The sequence below is a fragment of the Phocoena sinus genome, chromosome 16 (genome assembly GCF_008692025.1).
Source record: "Phocoena sinus isolate mPhoSin1 chromosome 16, mPhoSin1.pri, whole genome shotgun sequence".
NCBI lineage: Eukaryota > Metazoa > Chordata > Mammalia > Artiodactyla > Phocoenidae > Phocoena > Phocoena sinus.
The window spans coordinates 25,449,362-25,477,123 of record NC_045778.1 but is presented as its reverse complement, the minus strand read 5'-3'; the positions used below and the strand labels follow the sequence as shown (position 1 = coordinate 25,477,123).

General features: G+C 34.5%; 1 protein-coding gene across 4 annotated transcripts in view; it reads left to right on the top strand.

The window, feature by feature from the left end:
* The window catches only part of PPP3CB (protein phosphatase 3 catalytic subunit beta), a 48,803-nt gene that overhangs the window by 11,438 nt on the left and 9,603 nt on the right, over positions 1–27,762 (top strand). For all 4 annotated transcript variants that reach the window (XM_032607980.1, XM_032607978.1, XM_032607979.1 and 1 more), the window contains exons 2-10: positions 3,385–3,585; positions 4,282–4,406; positions 7,902–8,013; positions 9,819–9,964; positions 10,229–10,368; positions 10,472–10,549; positions 10,655–10,749; positions 13,671–13,796; positions 21,438–21,515. In XM_032607980.1, coding sequence (XP_032463871.1) covers positions 3,385–3,585; positions 4,282–4,406; positions 7,902–8,013; positions 9,819–9,964; positions 10,229–10,368; positions 10,472–10,549; positions 10,655–10,749; positions 13,671–13,796; positions 21,438–21,515 — 1,101 coding nt within the window. The remainder of the gene's footprint in view (positions 1–3,384; positions 3,586–4,281; positions 4,407–7,901; positions 8,014–9,818; positions 9,965–10,228; positions 10,369–10,471; positions 10,550–10,654; positions 10,750–13,670; positions 13,797–21,437; positions 21,516–27,762) is intronic.

Genomic DNA, 27,762 nt, shown 5'->3' with positions numbered 1-27,762 from the left:
AGCACAGTGCCTTTTTGCCTCTTATTTTCTTATTTACTGATATATTAAAACATTCTTTTGAAACTCTCTATTCTCCACTATTAGTGTTGTGTTGTTAGAACAACAGTTTTTCGTCTACTTTTACCTATGGTGGCATTTTTTCACCCCTCAACCTGTACCCATTCCTTAAAAAGTATACCAGCTGGTGTTGAAATTTAAAAGTATACCTTGAATTGAAAAAGAAGTAGAAAACATAGGTCTGGAGGCAGTTTATACTTTTTTCCCCCAGATGAATAAAGACATTCTGACTCTTGGTTAAAGAGGAGCAATAATAGCTCAGTGTGACTTGCAGTGGGGCATTCGCAATGTGCATGAAAACATGCAGTACCACAGGCGACTGGCTGAGTGGGGCAGAGAGAGATTGTCTCCCAGATGTGTTTTTAGGAAGTTCTGTATTTTGAACAGAATTCACCTGTTAGTTGATTTATGTTTTTGATTATTAGGAAGTATGCATAATCTAGAATGCAACATTTTAAACAGTATCTTTTTTCCTAAGTAGAGGAAAAATTCTCTTGGCCTGATGAGAAAAATATGACCCCATCTTGATCTCAGAAATTTGTATTTAAGAGATATTTAAACTTTTCATTTTCATGATGTCCCAGAAGTAACTTTTATTTAGTAATTGTTAAATTTTGTAGTTTTTTTTTTTTTTTTTTTTTTTTTTTTTTGCGGTATGCGGGCCTCTCCCGTTGTGGAGTACAGGCTCCGGATGCGCAGGCTCCGGATGCGCAGGCTCAGCAGCCATGGCTCACGGGCCGGACGCGCAGGCTCAGCAGCCATGGCTCACGGGCCTAGCCGCTCCACGGCATGTGGGATCTTCCCGGACCGGGGCACGAACCCGTGTCCCCTGCATGGGCAGGCGGACTCTCAACCTACATTTTGTAGTTTTTAAACAATTGGTTTACTGTTAGGGGCAAATTTGGTTATAGCATATAGTATGATGGTTTGTTTAATCTTTGGTTGGAGAACATACGTTAAGAAAGGTTTTTATTTTTTTGGAATCTGACATACTATATTTGGGGGAACAAAATGTATTTTAATGTCTTATTCTAGATGCAGTAAAAAGTAATGGGAATAGATGTGTTCTAAAGAAGGGGGGGGAAATGCAAGTTCAAGTTTTGTTTTACTAAGTATCAAAAAAGATGAAAGCAACAGGGATTGATGATTTCAAAGTCTTTTAGAAATGGTTGATATCCCTCTGCCTTAGTTCTTATCTCACTTATAAGAACTGAGCTCTTCCTAACTTTTTTTCCTCCTATGAGAATGTGGTTATTTACTCTTCTTAGGTAATTGATGTAATTCTAACCCAGCCCCCTGTTTTTAGTTTTTTAAAGTTGTACTGTGAAGAAACAGTTTGTCCTATACTTTTCCAGTCTTCTGCATAATAATTGATGATCCCAGTGATGGCCCTGAAACATCAAGAAAATATAGTATGTACTGTATGCCCAAATATAGTGACTTTTTTCTTTAAAAATTTTATTTCAGAAAAGAGAGATCTGCCTTACATTTGAGTCTATAGGTAGACTAAATTCTTACTATAAATTTCTCTCTTGCTTTCTTTTTTTAAAATATATATATATATTTATTTATTTGGCCGAGTTGGGTCTTTGTTGCTGGGCGCCGGCTTTCTTTAGTTGCAGCGAGTGGGGGCTACTCTTTGTTACGGTGCGTGGGCTTCTTGTTGTGGAGCACGGGCTCTAGGCGTGCGGGCTTCAGTAGCTGTTGCTCGCAGGCTCTAGAGCGCAGGCTCAGTAGTTGTGGCTCACAGGCTTAGCTGCTCTGGGGCATGTGGGATCTTCCCGGACCAGGGCTCGAACCCGTGTCCCCTTCATTGGCAGGGAGATTCTTAACCACTGCACCACCAGGGAAGTCCTCTTGCTTTCTTTATTTTGAAAAGCAAAGTACTGTTTGGTAAAGGGCCTAAAACTACTTCAATCCAAGCTGATTTTGAATGCATAAAGAGGTCATTTGTTGGATTCAGTAAAGAAGGAATAAAAAATTTTAACAGATATGTAGTAACTTTTCCTAGGTATATGACCTCAAAATTGTGGTAGCTACCATTGAAAATGGACCTTCACGTTTTCCATTCCATTTAACAAATAACAGTTTAAATTCAATATTTTAAATCTCATTTCATTTAAACAGGAGCAAAGTATTTTCAATTATAGTGAAGACAAAAATCATTGTACTATTTTTTGTTGAAAATTCCCAGTATATGAAGAAGATAATAATGTTTAAAGACAATAATGTTTAAAGAGAATGGTAATACAGTCATGAGAAATGAATCAAAGGCGTGAGAGAAAAGTATTGATTTTAACATTATAAGTAAGAATAAGTGACTGGATTATTCAGTGACAATGGATTTAGAGCTTTAGGTTGAAATCAGTTTGTCTGTTTTTTCATCTAGCGTTTCTTATTATGATTAAATTCTTATGAATAGAAAAAAGAAAATATCAGTTTAAAACAATACAGTTGGTAATTACTTGTGGAAATCGTAAATATATGCTACAGGAGTAAAAAGGCCAACTCTTTTAGACAAATGGAAATTGTGGCTTAGGATAAATTTGCAGTGATAGCATTGAATATGTATTTAAAAAGTGCTGTATCTCAAACAACTTAAATGGGAGTGAGGATGATTTGCTTTTGAAAAGTATGTTAGATGACTCAAAAAATGAATCCAGTGATAAGGAATACACTGATGTCAAAAATTTGTGTAAAGATTTTGAATGAAAGTATTTTATGAAACATGAAGGTAAGAGAAAAAGCTGTATTTCAAAATTATCGTGATTTATTAATGTTATTTCAAATCTATATGTGCATCTGAATTAATTTAAATTCCATCAATAAGCATTTGGCTGTTTTAATCTATATCCCTAGAAGTTTCTATTCAAGTTGGCTAGCAGGCATTGTTTTATATATTTTTAATAGGAAGTTGTTAGATCACCTTATATTTGGGATTTCTTTCTATTCATGCCTGTGTGGTATTAAGTTATATTTATTGTACTTCATTTAAGATGAAGAGTGTATGTTTTGAGAATTCTACCAAAAAATGTTTTTGCTTAAAGAAAAAAGCTTTAGTTATCCTGAAAGAACTTTTAATTTTGTGAGACAGTTTATTTCTCCAATAATTCTTCTGTTATTATATATAGATTATTAAAAAGGAAGTATAGTTTGATTACTCTTTTTTTAAAAAAAGCTTTTAAAAAATTAATACCCCATCCAGTAAATGAAGAAGCAAAACTTCAGCTTTTCAGTTTTTACTCTTATTTACCTAGATCCATTGATTAGTTTTTATGTTAATATATTAATAGTGATTTATTTTTTATTAATTAAAAAAAATTGCAGCTGTCCCTTTCCCCCCAACGCATCGCTTGACATCTGAAGAAGTTTTTGATATGGATGGGATACCCAGGGTTGATGTTTTGAAGAACCACTTAGTAAAAGAAGGTCGGGTAGATGAAGAAATTGCACTTAGAATTATCAATGAGGGTGCTGCCATTCTTCGGAGAGAGAAAACCATGATAGAAGTAGAGGCTCCAATTACAGGTACACTTATTTATGTTTTGGATATTATTTTTTTTACTGCACCATTATTTACTTACCTAAATATAAAGCTGTTTCTTCTTCATTCATATTGTATACTAAATTAATATTACATGGACATTATCTTGAATTTCCAGATTATTTTCTTTTTAAAGTTTTTGCCTGTTTTCAATGAATAAACATGATCCTAAATAATCTGAGTGCAGAAGTTAGTCTAGTATGCTTTTGTGAAGGTTTCATTAGTTGTGTTGGCCATCACTGAATTTGATTCAACAAATACTTATTTACTTTGTTTTCAGTCATTAGGGGCAAATACCTCAATGCTGTATCAGATACCAAAAGTGATCATTTACAGGTCAACAGAAAGTATGGAGTTAGAATGGAGATTTTACTGCCACCATTATAATTTTGTCATCCTAAGACATGCATGCTTGGCTTCCTAAAGAGGAGCTTTATAAAGTTAGATGAATTTTGTCACTGACTACAAATTTCATTACTTTTGTTATATCTCGTTCTAGATCTTGAGCACATGAACACTTGTATACACATCATCCCTATCATGACTCCTCATAGATTACTTCCTTCTTAGACCTTTCTTGATAGAATTTTACACTATCTCTTATGTAAAATAAATTAGAATTTAAGTAAAATTTGTTATTTCAGAGTTTTTTTTCATATCTAATAATCTTCTTGTTTCAGTGTGTGGTGACATCCATGGCCAATTTTTTGATCTGATGAAACTTTTTGAAGTAGGAGGATCACCTGCTAATACACGATACCTTTTTCTTGGTGATTATGTGGACAGAGGTTATTTTAGTATAGAGGTAATAATCATATACTGTCATTTGATTTGCTTTTAAGTGTTATCGTAGATGATTTCCATTAATTCCTAATAAAATAAGTTCCTTAAATTACCTGTATTGGGTTCTTTTTAATACCTCTGCATATTCTAAAGTTTTTAGTAAAGCTACTATTTATTCCTCTTCTGTCTTTCAAACTATTCTTTTAATTTTCTTTGTGCCACTCTTAATGTAATTATAATTGCCATTTTTCCCAGTGGAAATTGTAAGCAAACTAAGGGGTCTTTATTGCCCTGTTATCTAGTGGCCCTAAGGAGCTAATGCTGTTTATCTCTCTTGCCCTTAAAGGCATTCACCCATGCAGAAAAAGATTAATTGTATTTTTTCCGATTAAATAAAATATATTACAGTGCGTTTATTGCTCAAACTCTAGTACTTCTATCCCTCCTTCCATAGCAATTAAAACCCAAATATATCATATAGAATCTTTATGCATTCTGAAAGTATTTGTTTTAAAAAACTTGAGACATTAAAGTGACCTGTTGATTATCACTTAGCAGTAGATGGTTCTTTTTGCTCCTTTTACTTTTCTAATTATATAAATTAAAATAAGATATAAATATAGAACAATTTATATTTTCTAATATATGCATCTCTTTCTTTCCTTTTTTGAAATGAAAATGGAACCCTATTATAAGGTTCTGTAACTTCCTTTTTTCATAAATCCCTATGCTGTGATGTCATTCCAGGTAAATAATTATAAATTTATAGCATCATTTTTAATAGCTGCATTGTATTCCATCGACTAAACAAGTCACAGTCAATTTAATCAGCTTCTTATTAGGCATATAAGGTGTTCCCAGTTTTTTTGCCATTATAGGTGATGCTTCTGTGAGCCATATTATTTATACATCTTTATATACTTTATATATATATATTTATACATCTTTATATACTTGCCCAATTATTTCTACAGGACAGATTCTTATAGGTAAAATTGTTGGGTAGAAGCTCTACAAATAGATAGGTGTGTTAGCATTAATGTGTTTCAAGCATATTCTAAGCACTTAATACACATTGATTAATCTTTACAACAAAGTTATGAGGTAAGTACTATTATTTTATCCATTTTATAGAGGAGTCTGAGGCTTGGAGAGGTTAAATAACTTGCCCATGGTCATATTGTTAGTAAATGGTGGAGCTAGGCAGTTTGACTCTAAGCCTGTGCTCTTAACCATCTCCCCCACTAGATACTGAAGCTTTGCCTGGTGAATTTCCATGCCGATTACTGTTGTTTAATTCTCCTCCAGTGTTTTCAACCTCCTTTCTGAGGTATGCTAGGATCCTTAGTGGGGAAGAGAGCTCAGGGCTCTGTCCACCCAAATTCCCTTGGGAATTTTATTATCCTTAGTTGTTCCTCTTTCCATTCATAGTTTCATCATCAGCCTCCTCAAACTTCCCTGGAGCCTTCAAGAAAACTAGAAAATTGCCCTCCTTAATATAAAGATTGGGGGCTTTTTTTTTAAATTCTATTCTGATTGGGGGCTTTGACAAAAACAATAAAATAAAAAATTTTAGGAAGCTTAGTTGGTACCTGAGCATGTTGGTATGTATGTCTTTGTATTAGAGGGTTTAGTAGCTGACTGTTAATATATTTTATTGTTATAAAAGGAAAATAATAAAGAATCAGAATAAGGAAAAAGGGCAGGTGTTTAATAAGTATTTCCCCAGTTTAATTATTTTTTTCTTGTGAATAAAATGAAGATGTGAATAGTTACACATTTCATATACCTTAACTTGTTTAAAATAAAGTTTGTGGGAATTCCCTGGTAGTCCAGTGGTTAGGACTGTGCGATTTCACTGCCAAGGGTCCGGGCTCTATCCCTGGTTAGGGAAATAAGATTCCGTAAGCAGCGCGGCCAAAAAAATAAATAAATGAAGTTTGTTTTTTCTTTTTGTATATGATTATGTAAACCAAGCTTATTTACATATGAAATAGTCTTTCCTTTTTTTTTTAACCAAATAAGTAAAATATGAGTCTGTTTCTTTTTTTATTTTTTTAATTTTATTTTTTTAACATCTTTATTGGAGTATAATACAATGGTGTGTTAGTTTCTGCTTTATAACAAAGTGAATCAGCTATACTTAGACATATAACCCCATATCTCCTCCCTCTTGCGTCTCCCTCCCACCCTCCCTATCTCACCCCTCTAGGTGGTCACAAAGCACTGAGCTCCCTGTGCTATGCAGCTGCTTCCCACTAGCTAGCTCTTCTACATTTGGTAGTATATATAAGTCCATGCCACTCTCTCACTTTGTCCCAGCTTACCCTTCCCCCTCCCTGTGTTCTTAAGTCCATTCTCTATGTCTGCATCTTTATTCCTGTCCAGCCCCTAGGTTCTTCAGAAACTTTTTTTTTTTTTTTTTTTTAGATTCCATATATATGTGTTAGCATACGGTATTTGTTTTTCTCTTTCTGACTGACTTCACTCTGTATGACAGACTCTGGGTCCATCCACCTCACTACAAATAACTCAATTTCGTTTCTTTTTATGGCTGAGTAATATTCCATTGTATATATGTGCCATATCTTCTTTATCCATTCATCTTTTGGTGGACACTTAGGTTGCTTCCATGTCCCTTCTATTGTAAATAGAGCTGCAGTGAACATTGTGGTGCATGACTGTTTTTGAATCATGGTTTTCTCAGGGTATATGCCCAGTAGTGGGATTGAGTCTGTTTCTTATGTTAGGTGTATTTAGGGAAAAATAGTTGCTGTACTGTTTTAATATTCTTTTTATTAAGAAATTGCATTATCTTTGAATCATTTCACATAATAAGCACCTACATTATATAAGGCAACATTCATAACCAACAATGTAAATATAAAGCATGGTTATTCTCTTCATTAGGCAGCATGGCATAATGTTTAAGATCAGAGGATCAGAATCCTATCTCCATTACTTAGAGGTTTTGTGATTTCGGACAAGTTACTTAAGCTCTTTGCTTCAGTTGCCTCATTTGTAAAATAGAGATAATATTATATACTTCATAGAGTTGTTTGAGGAATAAAGGAGGGGAATTAATTATATAGTGCTTGGCACATTATGAGTACTCAATAAATGTTAGCTGCTATTATTTTTGACATTGTTATTGTTTTATTTATTGGTATACCTAAGGAGGAGCCCAATCTGCTAATTGTTTTTACAGCAAACAATTTGTAAATCTAAAGTAATTAAATTATTTGACTCATTCATTCAACAGATATTTATTGCTCTTCTACTATTTGCTAGGTGCTTTTCTAAGAGTGGAGAATCAGAAGTGAATAAGATGACAAAGTCCCTAATTTCATGGAGCTTATGTTTTAGTAAGGGACAAAGAGAAAAAGATAATAAAAAAGATAATGAAGAGTGATAGAGATTGTAAGGGTAATAGGGTTAGAAGAAAAGAAGCAAAGATCAAACAGCTTAGTTAAACAAAAATATAAGATTAATTCACTGGAAACATTTTCTTTTGTAGTGTGTCTTATATTTATGGGTCCTGAAGATTCTATACCCAAGCACATTATTTCTTCTGAGAGGCAACCATGAATGCAGACACCTTACTGAATATTTTACCTTTAAGCAGGAATGTGAGTACTGCCATGAGAAATATTTTCACTTCCTCAGTATTCTTTTGGAGTGATGTTGGTAGTAAGAGTTTGAAGATTTTTATAGTGCAACATGTAAGAACAGATTTTGTGTCCAAATGTGTCAAGCTTTGAGGAAGATTGTCTAGTGATCTCTAGTGTTTAATTTTATTCAGATGTTTTCATTTCAGTATTTCCTATTAAGTTTGATTTTTACATATGTACCTAGGAACAGTTTTGAGCTCTGTATGTAGTTTTAATGTTAGAATTATTTTTTCTAACAGGATGAATATAAACCAAAAGAAAAGAAATGTTGCGTTGGAGATTTCTCTCCATCAATATTGAGGCGTTCCCATGAAAATTCTTAGCAAATTAATCATCCTGTCATCATTGCAGATTGTTTTACTTATTTTTTAATTATGCAGATTGTTTTAAACCCACTATTAATGAATGGAAGGTCGTAACCTACAATGTTTACCCCATTTCTCTCTTAAATTATTATGGCTGTGGTAATCTAATAGCTATAAGCAACCATATGGTATGGAGCAGTGTTTGACCTTTTTTCACACCTCATAGCTGTGTACTTGTTAATATTCATGGCTGTATTAAGTCTTAGAGTTAAGATTTAAAATTAGAAATAACTTCAGAATTATTGAGGCTCAAAACATGATTCAATAAAGATCAATATAGTGATGGATAATGGCAGAGGTGGCAAGCTCATATAACTTCAAGGATCAGGTGGGTAACCTAAAGAATATAAGATGAGACCTGGAAAGTGCATGCTTGACCTAAAAGCAATCAAATTAAAATTTTTATTAAACCACAGTGTTGGAAAACAGATCTGTCAGCAGACTATCAGTTTATAACCTCTGCTTGCTGGATATAGACTTTCTCATATTTGAATGTTACAATTCTAAAAAGTGAAGTAGGAACTAAGTTCTTTTTTTCCCTTAGATAAGGAACAAACGGTCCACCAAAATCCCACCCAAAACATAAAATATCCAGGAATTTAAAAGTATAAAGGAGCAAGGGAATGTGTATGATATCTACTTTAAAGTAGATGAGAGTTTAGTTTGGTAGAATCTTTCTTGTGTTATATTGGCTTCTTGCTTCACTGCCCATTTTAAGTGTTCATTGTAGACTGAAGGAAAGCCTCTGCTCCTGCAACATATGAATAAAATCTTTTTTTTAATTGGATGGACCTTGAGTTTTGTTGTGGTGATATAGTAGTCTTGCCTATAACAACAAAGTAGTCACTGACTCTTAGAATAAAGTATTAACACTATTTTAACTTTTAGTTCTAATTTTGCCTTTCTTGGCCTATAAAGGTGAAGAGTTTAACTATTTTTAGAGATTTGACTTATTTATTTTTAGTAACATTTTATGACTATCTGCTGCATACACAAAATAAATTTAGAGAGAGCACATATTTTGTCTTCACAAGATCAATAACATTGCTTATCCTTCTTGATTCAATGGGGCAAGATGCTGGCCTTTTTAAAAAAAATTTTTTTACGCAGTAAAATTTACTCTTTGTGGTGTTTAGTTCTGAGTTTTGACAAATGAATAGAGCTGCCTACCACTACAGTCATGATACAGAAAGGTTTCATTGTCCCTTAAACTTCTCCTTGCTGCCTTTTTAAACTCACCCCTTTACCCAGTCGGAACCCCTGGCTGCCACTTGGCTGTTTCCCGTATCTTTAATTTTCTTGCCTTGGTTTTAATAGTCGTGTGTATACACACACACGTTTTCAAAATGATCAACAAGTTATGCAGTTTTCAATTATTGAATTTTTTTCTTTTTCTAGGTAAAATTAAATATTCAGAAAGAGTCTATGAAGCTTGTATGGAAGCTTTTGATAGCCTGCCTCTTGCTGCACTTTTAAACCAACAATTTCTTTGCGTTCATGGTGGACTTTCACCAGAAATACACACACTGGATGATATTAGGAGAGTGAGTATATATTTTAGTTCCAAGAGTTGATTCCTATTTATAGTATTTTGTTGAGTAGAGACTAGAAGCTTCAAACCTCTCTTCACTGCCAAGATTAGGTAATGGTAAAAATTAATATACTGATATTTTATGGAAATATCTTCTAACCATTCAGAACAATGTAGTATGGACAGTATTCAAAGTTGGTACCACTTTCCTATGTCCATTCCATTCTCACTTTTTGACAAGTTATTTCTGTTCTTTGTTTCTTTTCTTCTTTCACAGTTAGATAGATTCAAAGAGCCACCTGCATTTGGACCAATGTGTGACTTGCTATGGTCTGATCCTTCTGAAGATTTTGGAAATGAAAAATCACAGGAACATTTTAGTCACAATACAGTTCGAGGATGTTCTTATTTTTATAAGTAAGGAAAAAAATCCAGGTTTAATCACATTGTAGTTGTTAAAATAGCATATGCTACATATAGAAAGTCATTATTTTACTTAATTTACTCTTTTTCCCCACAGCTATCCAGCAGTGTGTGAATTTTTGCAAAACAATAATTTGTTATCGATTATTAGAGCTCATGAAGCTCAAGATGCAGGGTAAGAATTCTGTTTCCCTGACCCAAATTAACACCTTATGTACAAATCAAACTTAGCAACCATGATTGATGCTTTACGATGCATATTAAGCTATTTGTTTTGCAGCTATAGAATGTACAGAAAAAGTCAAACTACAGGGTTCCCTTCATTAATAACAATTTTTTCGGCACCTAATTACTTAGATGTCTACAATAATAAAGGTAAGATGTTGTTGATAAAAAAATTGTTAAACAACTCAATATATAAATTGACTTATTTTTTTGAAAATATAATAGAAAAGGGGTATTGTTTGAAACTGTAACTATCCAAATCTTATTATAAAAAAGTATAAGATATAAGGGAGGGGAGAGGGCAAGAAATAAAAATCCAAAATGTGAAACTTAAGTCATATGTAACCAGTCCACAACTTGTCATTCACAAAAGCTGCCTTGTGAAAGAATGTTCTGAGGTAACTACGTCAAGCAAAAATAAACATGATTTTCTCAAACTCCCCTTTCTTAAATCTTCCCCCTTATAGTCAAGAGAATGTTTTCTTGTTTGCATAAAGCTGCTGTTGCTGCTTTGACCATTTCATGTATTTGTACCGCATAATTGTTTATCATGTCTCTTGTTTTATGTTCACTGATCTAGGTTTTCTTTCCCTTTCTTATTCCCTACTTTTATCTCTACTGCCCCATGATGATTTGTAGTTGAGGCTTTGATTAAGTCAATCTGACCTCCTTTCTGGGATACATTCTTCCCTTTCCTTTCTTTTTACTGATCTTTCTTCCTTTTTTCTTATGTCTTTTTTTTTTTTTTTTTTTTTTTTCGGTACGTGGGCCTCTCACTTTTGTGGCCTCTCCCGTTGCGGAGCACAGGCTCCGGACGCGCAGGCTCAGCGGCTGTGGCTCACGGGCCCAGCCGCTCTGCGGCATGTGGGATCCTCCCGGACCGGGGCACGAACCCGTGTCCCCTGCATCAGCAGGCGGACTCTCAACCACTGCGCCACCAGGGAAGCCCCAACTTTAACTTTGAACATAGTTTATTGAGAGATAATACCAAAGGATCTTAATCTAGTTAAGTGTGTGCCAGGGACACTGAAGATGAGCTTGAGTATGTTTACGTAGTTCACATTTTCAGAAGAGGAAATTAAGAAGCCAGCTTCTATTCTGTCTTGACATGTCTGGAATTCAGTTGACTATGCCATAGTTTCCAGGGTCACACTGGAGTGGTTGTACCAGGAGGAAAGAACAGAAGGTTAAAGACTTTTAAAAGTACGTTTAGAGAAATAATGAGGTCGTTGCTAAATATGGGTTGTGGTGTGAGTTCAAAAGAGGAGTGGAATAAGAGTTTTTGGAAGAGTATAGATCATAGTTAAAAGATTAAGACATTTGCCAGAGATCAGACAGTAGCAAGCTGTATAATAACTTGGATACAGAGTATGCTACAAGAACTCCATACTGTATTAATTACCAAAACAACCATACCATTGACATTAACTGAGTTGGTAATCTTTAGAAGCTAGTATCATTGTAGCCTCCAAGGATTATGCCAGTGCTAAAATAGTCTTTTAAATTATATTTTGGTTTATAAATTTTGACGCTTCTATAAAGATACCTAATGAAGCATGGCTTCATTTTTGAAGAGGAACATATCTAAGTTTGGATGCCATCCTCAGAATTGATTCGTTACATTTAACTTTCTACCTGTAACCTCCCCTTGTCAGTACTAAAGGAGCTATTGTTCAGTGCTCTGTTGATTACTGACTTACTGGTTGTCCTTCGTCAGTTTAACTCAGAAGGTTAAGGGATCACTTTTCTTAGTACTCAGAAAAGAAACTCAAACCATTGAATCTGTCTTGTCAGAATCAAATGTCTCTTGGTAGTTCTGATTCTGTACATAGTGTTAATGACTTGAGTGCTTACATGGTATGGGATATGTTTGTAATGTTTCATTCCATCTGTAAGGCAATTTTCTAGATTCTTTCTCTTTTTTAAAGCCAAATGCTTGGTATCAGCCCTTAATTTCTGAGGCTAAATTTAAAATGTGTTTATTTCATAAGGGAAACAAACATATTACTTTTGACTCTATATGAGCTAGAATCCCAAATCTTGGAATTTAACATCTACATTTCAGTGCTTTACATTAAAATGAAAAAAGGGGGGGGTGGGAAAAAAAAATGAAAAAAGAAAAGTAACCACATAATTATTATAGTATCTACAAAGCATTTTATACTTTTATGTACTTTCATGTGAAATACATTCTCTGACCTTAAACTTCTGAGGTAGGCAGGGTGAACATATTAGTCTTATTTTATAAATGAGAAGCAGATTAGTTAATTTGCTAACTGTTGCACAGCTAGTATATGCTGTAGCTTAGATTAGAATCTAGCCCATCTAGTCCAGTGTCCCATAAAATAACTAGTGACTGAAATCTATGTCAGATTAATTTAAGATATTGTTTATATCAACTTATGAAACATTAGAAAGATACCTGAAATTGAGAAGAGTATGTTACCTGTGGGTTATTTGGTTATAATATTTTCTCTTTTGGTATTTTAATGGAATTTTTTTCTATATGAAGTAAAATATTTTTTGTAGTAGTTTCATTTGATTTCTTATAATACATGAAATAAGTACATTCCTACATTCATAAATAAAATGTTCCAAATTTTTTTTCTTTTCTGTTTTTTTTTTCCTTGCTTTATTTCCATTTATCTGTCCTTTTCAGGTTGCCTGCAACTAAAAACACCCTCTTAAATTCTTCCAACTTGTATGAAATTTTAAACCTAGAAAATTGCTCATTGTCATTCTGTGTTTCCTCTAAAAACTGAGTTTTCACAATTTTGGATTTAGTAAAAGTGCATGTTTATCATTGGATTATAAAGTAAAATAAACATTCAAGAAAAACTGGGAATTTCATTAATAATGACAAGTGAAGATCTGACTATGCTCTACATAAAAGTGTGTTAAAAGCAGAAGTGTGTTACTACTAAAAATTCCTGCCTCCCTCTACTAGCCCTCATTCTACTCATCCCTTGATTCCCCACCCCCTTAAAAAGATATTTTTCTGCTTATATGTGTTTTTAGACTTTTAGAGCTAAAGGCAAATTGTTACATTGACATTCAGACTTATCTTGCAGCTGCTGTATTAAAGTATGAAAATAATGTGATGAATATTCGACAATTTAACTGTTCTCCACATCCTTACTGGTTGCCCAATTTTATGGATGTCTTCACATGGTCTTTACCATTTGTTGGAGAAAAAGGTATGATTTTTATTAAAAAAAATTGTTTTATTACTGTTATATTTGCTCCAGTGTACTATTGCAGGCATATACTACTTGCTAAAGGAAGCTGAAGTCTAATTTCACTGTGGCTACAGCTCTACTTGTGTCAGTGGGTGTGGATATGAGAGCCTCAAAGATATTTTAGTTAGCTGTTTACAGCCCCCATCTGAGGGTGTCTGGAGGACTGGGAGAAGACTTATAAATAGCCTGATGTTGTCTTCAGCTGTTGGGTTTTCTTTCTTTTTTTCTTTAGCTTAAATATTTTATGAAGGAATAGAGGAATAGCTTTGCTTTGGAATGGACACTTTTACATATTTTAACACCACTTTTGGGGATGTCATGGCAATTCATGGGAGAATTTAATTGCCCTCATTTGAGGCAATATTAGTCATTTTGTAGCAGTTCTGTACTCTCAAAATGATAAAGAGAAATTCAGATTCTGACCTGATATTTCTTCTCTTATATAAAAAAATATGTATACAATTTTAGTGATAATGCTTTTCTGATAATTTAGAGGTTCCTATTACTATGTATTTAATAGGCTTTTTAAAAAAAATAAATGCTATTTAAGAGATTTTGTTTTTGTATTTTATTCTAGTTCTTTAGAGTTCCTAAGATTTCCTTACTTTATCACATTCTTCTTTTTCCATTTTAGTGTTAATTTTCCCACGAAGCAATACCTCAGTTTCCATACATGGAATATAAGAATGTTAGAGTACAGACATGATTGTAAAACATTTTGTTCTATATCCCTCTCTATTTTTTCTCACCTCTTCTGTGTTACAGAATGTTCCTTTCTGTCTGAGATATGTTACTTCTGCCAAGGCAATTTTTCGTTCTGCAATTCAGAGTTAATACTTAAACTGTGTATGTTAAACAGGTTTTTTGCAGATTGCCTTTGGTCTTTGTCAGTTATTCCGTAGGTCAACATTAATATGGGGATAGAATTACCCACTTTAGCATTTGAGAAGGGGGCCAGTAAAGGGCTTAGGTGCAAGGGATGCATTACACTTATAACCTTCTATCTTTGGTATATGAGAAATAGTTCAATGATAGCATCATCAGGCTAAAGGAAATTTAAGAATTCATCTTGCTCATTCTCCTGCCTCCAGGCTAGACTGCAACACAACTATTTTAATATAGTATAAGTGGGGTGGGGGGTGGGGAGAGCAGGGAAGATAAGGTAGGAGGAGAATGGATATTTCTAATTTGATTTTCTTATGCCTCCACAAAAAAGGAAATATTTCATTATATCTAATCTAAATGTTTATGCTATGAGTATTCAAACAAGGAGAGAGAAGATAATAGGTTTTCTCAACGAATGCACCTATCAAAAACCAGGACATCATAGAATTTTAGATCTCATAGTATACTTAACAATCATGTAGTCTAACACCTTTTGAGAAATGAGAAAATTTAATCTAGTTTCTGTGGCTCTCTCATAAGTGAAGAAGAACAGTGGAATTCAGTGATCCTACATTTGAAGTCTGCTACTAAGTGATCGTCTGTTCTTTTTTGCCACTCTAAATCATCTTAGCTATTGTGAGGACGTATTCAAACCCTTTGACCATTTTTGTTGTTTTTCTGTGGATCTTCTCTAAATTATTCATATCTTTCTAAAACTGGGAATCTCAGATTTGAACATTATATGCGAATAGAATCCTAACCAATGTTGAGCACAGTAAGAAAATTTTCTCAAACTCTTTGCCTAGTTTTCCATTTTAATACATGCTAGCTGTTTAAATAGCCTAACTACTTCTTCATTCTAATGAAAATGTTCTTTTGGTGTGAAAAGCAGCAAATGGCACTTCATTTGATTCCACATCGAAAAAGCCAGTTTGACTCTGATCTAGTCCCTGGGAAGCAACTAACCTAACTAAGCCAGAGGCTTCCTTGGAGGCTGGTTTAATCCCAAAGTTAGATGAAAGTAGTGTTTTTTAGCCTTTTGGGGGCTTTTTATTTTATTTTTAAAAAATGTTACGTTGTAAAATTTCCAGCACGATACAAAGGTATAGCGAATAATATGATGAATTCCTATGTACCAATTACTCAGCTTCGACAATTATCAAATCATGGCCAATACTGTGTCATTTATATCGCCATCCACTACTTCCCATCCCACACCTCAATTATTTTGAATCAAACCTCAGCTGTTATTTTTTGTATCTATAAATATTTTAGAATGAATCTCAAAGATAAGGACTCTTAAAAAAAATTAAAGTACACAAATACATGTATTAATTTCTTAATACCAAACCCTTTTGAGAATCTGGTGAAAGTTACAGACTTTTCCTCCAGAAAATTTCATGTACGAAATATGTGTACCATCTGTACGTATGTAACATTTTGAGGATGTTTACAGATCTGAAGTGGATTGGTAACCCCACTCAGGCTTATTGGCCCCAATTTAAGAACCTCTGTTTCAGAGAGTCCAGCATGGTGTGATCTTCCGTAGAAGGTCATACATGTAGGATTTGTTCATTTGCTAGATTTTTTTGGAAAGTCTGTTTTATTCAAGGTACTAAGGATACAAAAATACAAGTAAGATATTGGGTCTCTGCAGATTAATAGGGGACTAAATATACATAAGTAATGATAAAATGTAATATGGTAAGCGCTCCAAGACAAGCATAGTTTTATAGGAATTAACAAGAGAGAGGAGATTATATCAGTCAGAGGGATTTAAGTAGCATTTGAACTGGGGCTTAAAGAATGGTGGAATTGTGCTGGTAGATCTGGGCAAGAGAATTCTAGGTGAGAGAACTTCCCAATCCTGAGTCTGAAAGGAAGAAAGCATAACGTCACTGACGAATGTTGAGGGGTTCAATTAGATTAGCAAGTAAGATGTATGAAGGACAGTAGTAGAAAAAGAATGAAAAGTTAAGTCAGGGTTAGATCAGGAGGATCTTGATCACTTAAACAGAGAATCTGGAACTTTGATAAATGGTGAGAAGCAACTGCGACAGAATATAATCATGATAGTCATTTAGAAAAATTACTCTGGTGAAGTGAACTGGAAGGAAGACTAGAGATTGGGAGACCTGTTGTGAAGCTTCATCAGGAGTCAAAATGGAAACGTAATGAAACCCTGTTAGCATTAGGAATGGAGAGCATGGGAGAACTGCAAGAACTAAAAGAATCAGTGAGACTTAACAAGATTGCATGTTTAAGAGGAGGGAATGGTTGAAAATGGCTTGGATGTGTTGAGTCTGGTAATGATAGTGCTATTAACACACTCTGATGAAACTTCTGTTATTCTAGCAACCCCTTACTTCAGTTATAGCTTCTCTTCATCTTCATTGGGATTGCTAGGCCTTTGAACGTGTTATTTTCTTTTTTAGTCAGATCCCCCCTTGCCTCTCTTTCTTCTTAACACACCCCCAAACTCCTTTCTCTCGTTTTTCTACTTTGTTCTATAAATCTTAGCCCCAGTAAAGTCTAACTATCCATTTTTTCCATTCTTACAGTCAACATATAAAGCACTGTTGGAGATATTTATACAGCCTTATGATTTGGTACCACCCTTTGATTTCTAGCATTAGCTAGGCTCTCAGTAGTACCCAAACATCCTTTATATCACTAGTCTGCCTCCTCACTCATTTCCGTTAGGATATATTCCAAAATTTTATCTTTTTTACTTAAACATTTTCTTTTTCTAGCCACTTCCGTTACTCTCAGAGAGAACACGTACCATTAATGGGAGCTTTCTGTACTGACTGTTCCCCTGCTTTATAAATTGCAGTCTTTTTTTTTTTTTGTCCATGCCACACCGCTTGCAGGGATCTTAGTTCCCCAACCAGGGATTGAACCCGGACCCTTGGCAGTGAAAGTGTGGAGTCCTAACCAATGGACTACCAGGGAATTCCCAATAAAATGCACTCATCTTGAATTCTTATCCTGCTGAAGATGTGACCCTTCTATCCAGGGCTAGCCTTTCTAACTTGTCCTTATATTTCATTACCCTTCTGCTTTTTCAGGAAAGTTACTGTATTATTTACATCTTCTATATCTTCAAACTCTCTCTTCTAAGCTCTTTTGTAAATTGTTCAAATCTATATGATCTTTAAATAAAAAATAAATAACATTTCCTTTTTCTGATATCTTTCATTGACTACTACTGTGCTATGATTCTCTTGCCTTTCCTTCACAGCTAAGCTTCCAGATGGAAAGCACTACACACTTAAAAGCTACTATTTAGTATCTATAAATGACTCTGGTAACTTTCAGGATAAACCTTAGCCTGTCACATGTGGACCTTCCCTGCTTTCTCTTCAGCCTCACTTTTTGTCTTTTTCTTTCGCGTTCTCTATGTTCCAGGTATGAAACAGCCCAGCCAGCTTCCTTAGTGTACTATATGCTGTTTAAGTTTCATGCCTTCTTACTTTTTCTTTATTTTTTCATAACAGCTTTATTGGGGTATAATTCAAATACCATACACTTAACCTATTTACACTGTGTAATTCAGTGGTTTTTAGATATTCAGAGATGTGCATCTGTTACCACAATCAGTTTTGAAACATTTTCACCATCCTCCCAAAGAAACCTTGTGTCCATTAGCATTCACTCCCCAGTTCCCCCCACATCTTCTTTCCAGCCCTGTGCAACCACTAATCTACTCACTATTTCCATAGTTTTCCTATTCTGGGTATTTCATGTAAATGGAATCATGCAATATGTAGTCTTTTGTGACTGGCTTCTTTCCATAATGTTTTCAAGGTTTATCCATGTTGTAGCATGAATCAGTACTTTATTCCTTTTTATGATCAAATAATATTCTATTGTGTGGATATACATTTTATTTATCCGTTCATCAGCTGATGGACATTTGGTTGTTTCCACTTTTTGACTACTATGAATAATGCTGCGATGAACATTCCTGTACAATATGGTTTCATTTTTCTTAGGTATGTAACTGGGAGTAAGCATTGCTGGGTCATATAACTCTATGTTTAACCTTTTGAGGATCTGTCAAACTGTTTTCCAAAGGAGCTATACCATTTTACAATCCTGCCAGCAGTGTATAATGTTTCCAGTTTTTCCATATCCTCGCCAACACTTGTTATTATGTATCTTTTTTTATTATAGCCATCATATTGGATATGAAATTGTATCTCATTTCCCTAATGAATAATGATGTTGAGTATATTTTTATGTGCTTATCCAACATTTGCATATCTTATTTGAAGAAATGTTTATTTCTAAATGGATTCATTTTTAAAAGGATTATTTGTCTTTTTACTATTGAGTTGTAAGAGTTATTTGTATATTATAGAGGCAAGTCCCTTATCAGATATACGATTTGCAAATGTTTTCTCCTGTGACATTGTCTTTTCACTTTCTTGGTGATATTCTTTGAAGCACAAGAGTTTTTAATTTTGATGAAGTCCTCTTTATTTTTTCTTTTGTTGCTTGTGCTTTGGTGTCACATTTAAGAAACCATTGCCAAGCTCATGAAGATTTACTCCTATGTTTTCTTCTAAAAACTTTATAGTTTTAGCTCTTACTTTTAGGTCTTTGATCCTTTTTGACTTAATGTGTGTGTGTGTGTGTGTGTGTGTTGTGTGAAATGGGGGTCCAACTTCATTCTTTTGTATGTGGATATCCAGTTGTCCTAGCACCATTTGTTGAAAAGACTATTCTTTCCCCAGTGAATTGTTTTGGTACCCTTGTTGAAAATCAGTTGACCTTAAATGTGAGGTTTTATCTCTGGACTCAATTTTATTCCACTGATCTATATGACTTCTTCATACTTTTTCTAACTTCTGTTTAGAGTGCTTTATCTGCCCTCTCCACCTGGCAAATTTCTACTTCATGATTCCTCTACCAAAAGCCTTCTTTTCTTTTTTTTTTTATAAATTTATTTATTTATTTTTGGCTGCGTTGGGTCTTCATTGCTGCACGTGGGCTTTATCTGGTTGCAGTGAGCGAGAGCTACTCTTCGTTGCGGTGTGCGGGCTTCTCATTGTGGTGGTTTCTCTTGTTGTACAGCATGGTCTCTAGGTGCGTGAGCTTCAGTAGTCATGGCATGCGGGCTCAGTAGTTGTGGCTTGCGGGCTCTAGAGTGCAGGCTCAGTAGTTGTGGCACACAGGCTTAATTGCTCTGTGACATGTGGGATCTTCCTGGACCAGGGATCAAAATTGTGTCCCCTGCATTGGCAGGCGGATTCTTAACTGCTGCTCCACCAGGGAAGTCCCAAAAGCCTTCTTTTCTTCAGCAGATCTTGTGCATAACTCTGCGTACTTACAGCATAGCGCTCATCACTTTTTTGTGATATAATATGTATATATATAACTATTTATCCTTAGTAGTTAGTAAGCTTTTACAGGGTAGAGACTGGACCTTTTATATCTGAATCCCAGAACTTGAGCACAGTGCCTGACATGTGGTGTGCTATTAATATACTATAGGGGAAATAATAGGGGCAGTATTGAATTTTGTTTGAATGTGTTCATTTCAAGGTGCCATCAGGACATCCAGGGGCTAATATTCAATAGGCGTTTTTATTATTAATTGAAATTTGCTTATACCTTTAATTTTTTTATTTACTCATTTGTCAAATATTTACTGTATGCCTCTCATGTGCCTGGCATGGTACCAGGCTCTGGGGATGCAGTAGTAAACAGAACAGCACCCTGCACTCATGAAGCTTTCATTTTAGTAGGGGAAACAGACGATATACAAATAATCTGAGACAGTTGGCAGTAAAACCAGCAGGGAAATCTAGAGATTGAAGGAGAGGTTGAGACTGGCAATAAAGAGTTTGGAATCATCTTCAAAAGGTGGTAGTTGAAAATATATAATAATGGATGGAATCACCAAGAGATTGAACATATAAAAACAACAGAACTGCAGAGAGAATCTTGAGAATGTCCAAATTTGTGGGAAAAATAGTCTGAGAGGTAGAAAAAACAGAAGAGTAGAATCCTGGAAACCAAGGGAAAAGAGAAGGCAAAAAAATATATAGAACGATGAAGGAGAATTAAACCTAAGAAAGAACCATGGGTTCCAGTTGTTAGATAGTCATTAGTAGTCTTAAGAATTAAGTTTCAGGGGAATTGCTAGAGCCAGTTTTTAAAAGATTGAATCCTGAAACTTTTTGAAACAGTGGAACTGTGCCATGGTTTTTTCTTGCTCCTTTTTTTTTTTTTTTTTTTTTAAAATATGTATTTATTTACTTGGCTGTGCTGGGTCTTAGTTGCGGCATGCGGGATCTAGTTCCCTGACTGGGGATCGAACCCGGGCCCCCTGCATTGGGAGCACGGAGTCTTAACCGCTGGACCACCAGGGAGGTCCCTTTCTTACTCCTTAATGCTGTATCCATAAATGAAGAATTTAAATGTATGTATTTAGATGTTATTCATCCCTGTTCTTAGCCCTGTGGGGGCTTCATTTTTTTTTTTTTTTTTCCTGAGAGACCTGAAAACTTATTCCATAAAGAATCTCTCAGGCTTGTTAGCCACTTAATTTCTTTCATTTTGAAAGCCCTTATAGCTTTTAATTCCATCATTTCTGCTATCAGAATATGTTCGTCTTCTTGGATCATTTGTATAAATAGTTGCCCTGTATACATATAGATAGTTGAATATGATAAACTAATGTGTAACTTTTTTTTTTAATAGTGACAGAAATGTTGGTAAATGTTCTGAGTATTTGCTCTGATGATGAACTTATGACTGAAGGAGAAGACCAGTTTGATGGTATGACTATTCATTTTACTGTTTTTTATTGTGAAATAGAATCTTTTAACTGCCCAGCTTTAATATACTCTTGTAAAATATAGTCATTGCTCTCAAATGGCTATGCTATTTGATAAGTGACAAGTCAGTTTTTCAGATATTATTTATTTTAAGATTTTAAAATCATTTTAGTAATTTTTTTTTCTGTTGGTATGGGGAAGAAAATGAATTTAGGGAAAGGGGAAATCTGGAAGAAAGAACAGAAGGAAAGGAAAATTGAAGTGCTAATAGAATGTGGTTCTTCATGAATATGGACACTACTTAGAGAAGGGAGGATAAAAATGCTTTTTTTTCCTTGGTACTGTATTCTTAGTGCATCAGAAACATACCTGAATACCCAATGCCGTTGTCACTTCTTCCTTTGAAAACTCAAAGTAAGCTGTTCTCAATTTATGAGTGGTTATGTTCTAAGAGACCACTTGTTAGTTCAGTTTAAAATTCAGCAAGCATTTTTTCCATACAAAGTTACACATGGTTGTTAGTTCTTATGTAAGCCAACCAGCCTATGTACCTAATGCACATTTGTAGTATAAACTAATACGATAGAAACAAAATTACTTTTATTTTTATGTTCTGAAGTTTTTATTTAGAACTTAAATTTAAATATTTATATTAATTAACTGAATGAACAAAAACATAAACAGTTTGTAAGCTGAAAACTCTTTATTCCCTTCCATATGCCCCTCACATCTTTGTTGCAGCATACTTTTCATAGTTTTAATTAGCATATAAACGTTTCCATGTATTAAACATGGTCTACATATTGGTAAAATTCAATACCTACATATTTCTAAGTATATCAATATACCATAATCTTTGTAGTTAATATTGTTTGGTATTTGGGTTGCTTTAAATTATCTTTATTATGAATAGCATGCAATAAACATTCATACAATAGTTTTAATTTTCCTTCTTGGAATAAATTTCTTGAAGAGAATTACAGAGTTAAAGAGAATGAAGAGTTTTAGCTTCATTACTTTAGCTATGAACTGCCAGATTAATTTGCATAAAAATTGGACCAATATGAAGTGTTTCTAGCAATGAATCTATAGACCTATATTTCTTCACAGGCCCACCTAATTGGGTTTTGGTTGTTTTTACTTATTTTGCTTGGTGGCTATAAATTACAGTTGGTTTAATTCACATTTCTTTGAATTCTCATGATGCTAAGGGAGAAATTACTATCTGCTTTCCCAACTATGTAAACTGTCCCTATCAAGTGACCATTTAACAAGTAAAATCTGAGTAAAAACTGTTTAGAAATTTCTCTACTTACCAACAGGTTTGATACTTAACCACAGTTTTAAGTCCATTTGTTGAAAGCACAAAGTGACTATATACAAGTGTCTGCTAGTGCCATCTGTTGGTGGCAGGCAGGGATGTGCTTTTACTCTGGTTTATAGTTTTGTTCATTGAAATAAATTAACTTATATCAGTTCTTTTTTTGTTTGGATAATAAGATTTAATGAATAATATTAATTTTTCCTTATTTTAATTCTCTGTGATATTTTGTAGAAGCTTTTAGTTCTAACATATTTCATCATATCTGTCTTTTCCATAAAATTTTTAAATAGTTTTAATTAAATATTTATTTTCCGTGTTCTGCAATCACTGTTGTAAGACTAGTTCTGGGTTCAGATTCTAGTTCCTCATAATGGCTATGTGACCTTGGGCAAGTTACTTAACCTTTCTGAGCCTCAGTTTTTTTATCTTCAAAATGAAGATAATAGTTCCTACTTCATAATTTTATAGGTACTGATGTAATGATCAATAATATAATGAAATCATTTTTGTACATGTTCCACTCATTTTTTCAATAGAGTTTTCTGTTTGTCAAATTCTGTGAACTATCTAGTAGGAGTTTTAATTGGTGTTACATTAAATCTATATCTGAATCTAGGAAGTTTTTAAAAAATAATATTTAATTTTCTAATCTAAGATCAAAATCTCTTGCTCTATATAATTAGTTTATTTACTGTAATTACTCCTTTTAATATATTTAATATATAATTATGTAAAATTATATAGTTTTTCTTTGGGAAAAATCTGTTATTACCAAGTTAAATTAATATTTCAGTGTTTTACGTTCTTATTACTATTGCAACTGGTATCTCTCTTATATTTTCTGACTGTATAAAGGAATTATATGTTTGTGGGTTTATCTTATGTTCAACAAGTTGGATCAGCAGAATTACTTCCTACGGTAATTTTTGTTTTCCTTCACTTTAAAAAATATGTCATTTGCATAAGGCTGATATTATTTATTTTCTACATTTTTACCTTTTATTTCTTTTTCTTCAAAAATTTTGTATCTGGGCTTCCCTGGTGACGCAGTGGTCGAGAGTCCGCCTGCCGATGCAGGGGACACGGGTTCGTGCCCCGGTCCGGGAAGATCCCACATGCCGCGGAGCGGCTGGGCCCGTGAGCCATGGCTGCTGAGCCTGCGCGTCCGGAGCCTGTGCTCCGCAACAGGAGAGGCCACAACAGTGAGAGAGGCCCGCATACCGAAAAAAAAAAAAAATTTGTATCAATATTGTTAATAGTGTTAAATAGGAGTAGTGATAGGTGATGCTTTAGTCCTCTTTCCATAGTAAAAAGGGAAAAAAGTTTCCTTGTTAAGTCTAATATAGTAATTGGTTTAGATACTGATGATTTATAAGAAGATAGATACTGAATCATTTTTGGGAATTCAACCAGAAGTAAATATAAAATTTTATTATATTCCTTCTAATGAGATTTTATGTATCTTATCAACATTTTTCCTATTAATGATAAATTATGCTTATTTATCAACTTGTTATATCATTCTTACACTCCAGAGATGAATCAAATTTGATCATTAAAGAGGCACTGTAGTTTAGTGAAAAGGATCAGTGGTTCAGGTGTCTTGGTGCTACCATTATACTAGCTGTGTAATCTTGGGAAAGTCACCCAACTTCTCAAAATCTTCTCTTCCATAGATTGAGGGAATAGAGAGGATGAAAATTCTTTCCCACTCTTTAAGTAATTTAAAAAATTATGACAATGTTTCTATGGGAAAATACACTGAGTTCCAGCTTTGAATACTAGAAATAGATCTCCCTTCACTGCCAACATGGCAGGTGCAATTACTCCACATTTATTCACCCTTACACTACCAAGTATTAAGAGCAGGGATGCCAAGAAATTTTTTTTTTTTTTTTTTTTTTGCGGTACGCAGACCTCTCACTGTTGTGGCCTCTCCTGTTGTGGAGCACAGGCTCTGGACGCGCAGGCTCAGTGGCCATGGCTCACGGGCTCAGCCGCTCCGCGGCATGTGGGATCTTCCCGGACCGGGGCACGAGCCCGTGTGCCCTGCATCGGCAGACGGACTCTCGACCACTGCGCCACCAGGGAAGCCCAAGAAAATTTTTTGAATATGGGTATGGGAGTTTGCATCAAGGAATGAGAGTGGCTTGGGGGAGAAAGAACCTTGAGGAATGGAGGAAAGGGGGGGAGTTCAGGATAGATACTAGGATGGGATAGGGAAAAGAGCTACTAGAACTACATTTGTTTCCCTTTCTTACACATATTCCCTTATTTCTTCCCCTTAACCCTGTCTTTTCTTCTTTCCTTTGAGCATGATAGCATACCTTCTCTCCTCTCCTTCCCCTTTTCCTACTCAGCAGTGGAACCATGTTATGGACTGGGCCTGGGAAGAAATCTGACTTAGAAAGAAAACTTGTTGGGTTGGGGATTGCTGTGGAGACACAATAAGGGTTTAGCTTTTCTGTGGGGGAAAGGAAAGAACAGGATTGGACATTTCCCACTGGGAGGAAGGAAAGAGTAGATTTTGCATATTCAAGGCTGAAATTGGCTAAAGGAATAAGACTCTCTTTCTTCTTAAGTGATGGCCTTTGGTATTCTGTATTGTTTAATGTACATGTGGGTTTATTTTTAAAGGCAAAAATTTGCATAAACATATTGCATGTGTAAATGCACATAGTGTTCCTGTTAGAGGTGTTATGTAATCATTAAAGGGAATTTTTGAACACTGATTTCTATGATATTTAGAATGCATACTGTTTCTTTCAGTTATTTATCTTTTGTCTTGAGTTTGGTAAAGGAAATACATAATCCATATGTGTTATAGTTTTACTAAACTAAAACTTTGCATTTCCTATAATGGAATCATGTATCTCAGCATTAGAATGGAAAGCTCAAATGAGACATCTCTGCTGCCTACTCTAAGAGCTATTACTTGCTTTGAAACAATCTGTTGCTATTTGTGCAAAAAGATGTCCCTAAAACTCCCAGATTGGACTGGGAACAGACAGCACATACTGTTGATCCTGAGTATGTGCAAAAGTTCCACAATTCTGATTCAAGAAATTGTGTGCTCTTGTTATTATGGAGTGTGGGAGGCTTAGCCTTTCCTTTATTGGGAGTGGGTAAGGTTTCCACTGAGGTAGTTTATAAAGTTACCTACATTTCTCTGTGTATGCTACAGATTTTGCAGATGTTGGTGTCCTTGAAGAACCACATGAATTTGTATCTCATTTGTGTCATTACCTTTCACTTAACATACTTCCATGGGTGACACATTTCCTTAAGGGTATTAATATAAATGTGCGATTGTTGTTAGCACAGTCTTTTATCAGTCTTATGTGTTTTCACGTGTTTTTTTCTGTCCCTAATTTGTCTACTTTCATCAAATATTATAGTCATTCTGTCCATAATTTCTTCTGAACACATATCTTTTAAGAAATCTTTCCTTTAGAGCTCTACCCAGTGGCATCCCTCCTTTATTTGCCAGATCTTACAGTACTACATTTTTCAAATTTCGAATATGAGGACCTTCATTTTTCTCCCTTTCTTTCTACATTCATTCTTCAGTACCACTGCCAAGTTAAATCTCTATCTTTTTATTTGTCTCAACCACCTTTTCTCCATCATTCACTTCCTTTTTTCTGGACTCTCCATCTGAAGAACGGCTCATATATGGCAATAAAAAAGGTACAGACCAGACAGAGTAACATTGTTTTGAAATATGACTTCATAAGTTATTCTCATGTCCATGTAAGTTTGTGTATTCATTAAGTATACTTATGCAGAGTCCTCTTGGGCCTTGTGCAAATTTAGTTTAAGTTTTATCTAAGTTAGAATTTGATGTTTTTAGAAGTCATATTCCAAGATATCTGTCTTTCTGTGCATGGAAATATTTTTCCCTCTTTTTCATTCCTCTTGTTTTAAAATTTCATTCTTTTGCTTATTTGTAATGTTTTGTACTTTTCCCTGCATGACTAGGGGTGTTTGATTGTCTGTCTGATTCCCCAAAGTAATTTTACTGTGGACATTTACTTTAATATTATGCATGATGTGTTTGTAGACTGATTTAAAATCCTGATTTGTAAAGTGTTTTTATATTCCAGTGAATTTTTAATTTGAAATCAGTATAGTTTACATATCATTCAGTTTTATAGATATATAAATTAAGGCTGAAAATGTGAATGTATCTCATTACAGCCATCCTCCCCCATCTCTGTACTCCTCTCCCCCAGTCTGGCTATTTCAAAAATTCTGTCAATTTTAAAACAAAATATATTAATTTATTTGAAGAGAATCAGACTTACCCTGTGTCCTTGGACAAGACACTTAGTAAAGTTAGTTTCTTTGTCTATAAAATGAGGAAATTGAACTTTGCAGTATCTCTAATGTCTTCAGATTCCAATATTCTATGATTTTGAGATTTTAAGTAATTTTTTTGGCATCTTAAAAATACCTGTGTAGTACCATGGACCTACACAGTTTTGGATTTGTAAAAGCTATAGCTTCAGCACTCATAATATTACACTTAGAGCATCATAAACATGGTTGTGGAGCCTATTTTCTCTAAAATATGTCTTTTGTTTTCATCTTTGAAATTGGATCTCTTTTTCTGTTTCCTTGCAGTAAGGTCCAGTCATCATCTTAGTTTTTAATTATATGTATTTTTGGACTGCTTGAATTTTAAATAAGATGCTCTAGCCCAAAAGACTTTTGGTTGTTCAGACCTCTGTGTACCTAAGGCCCCTTTTGATCTAGTGTCTTTAGCCTTTCCTTAACCTTCTCCTCAACCACGGTGCTTCCATATGTTTGTTTTCATCATGTTGAAGCACAGTTCTAAGGAACCACACTCTTGGGTCCAGAGTGATTCTAGTTGCTGTATATGAGATAACAGGACTGAGATTGTTGTTGTTCTTTCTGGAGG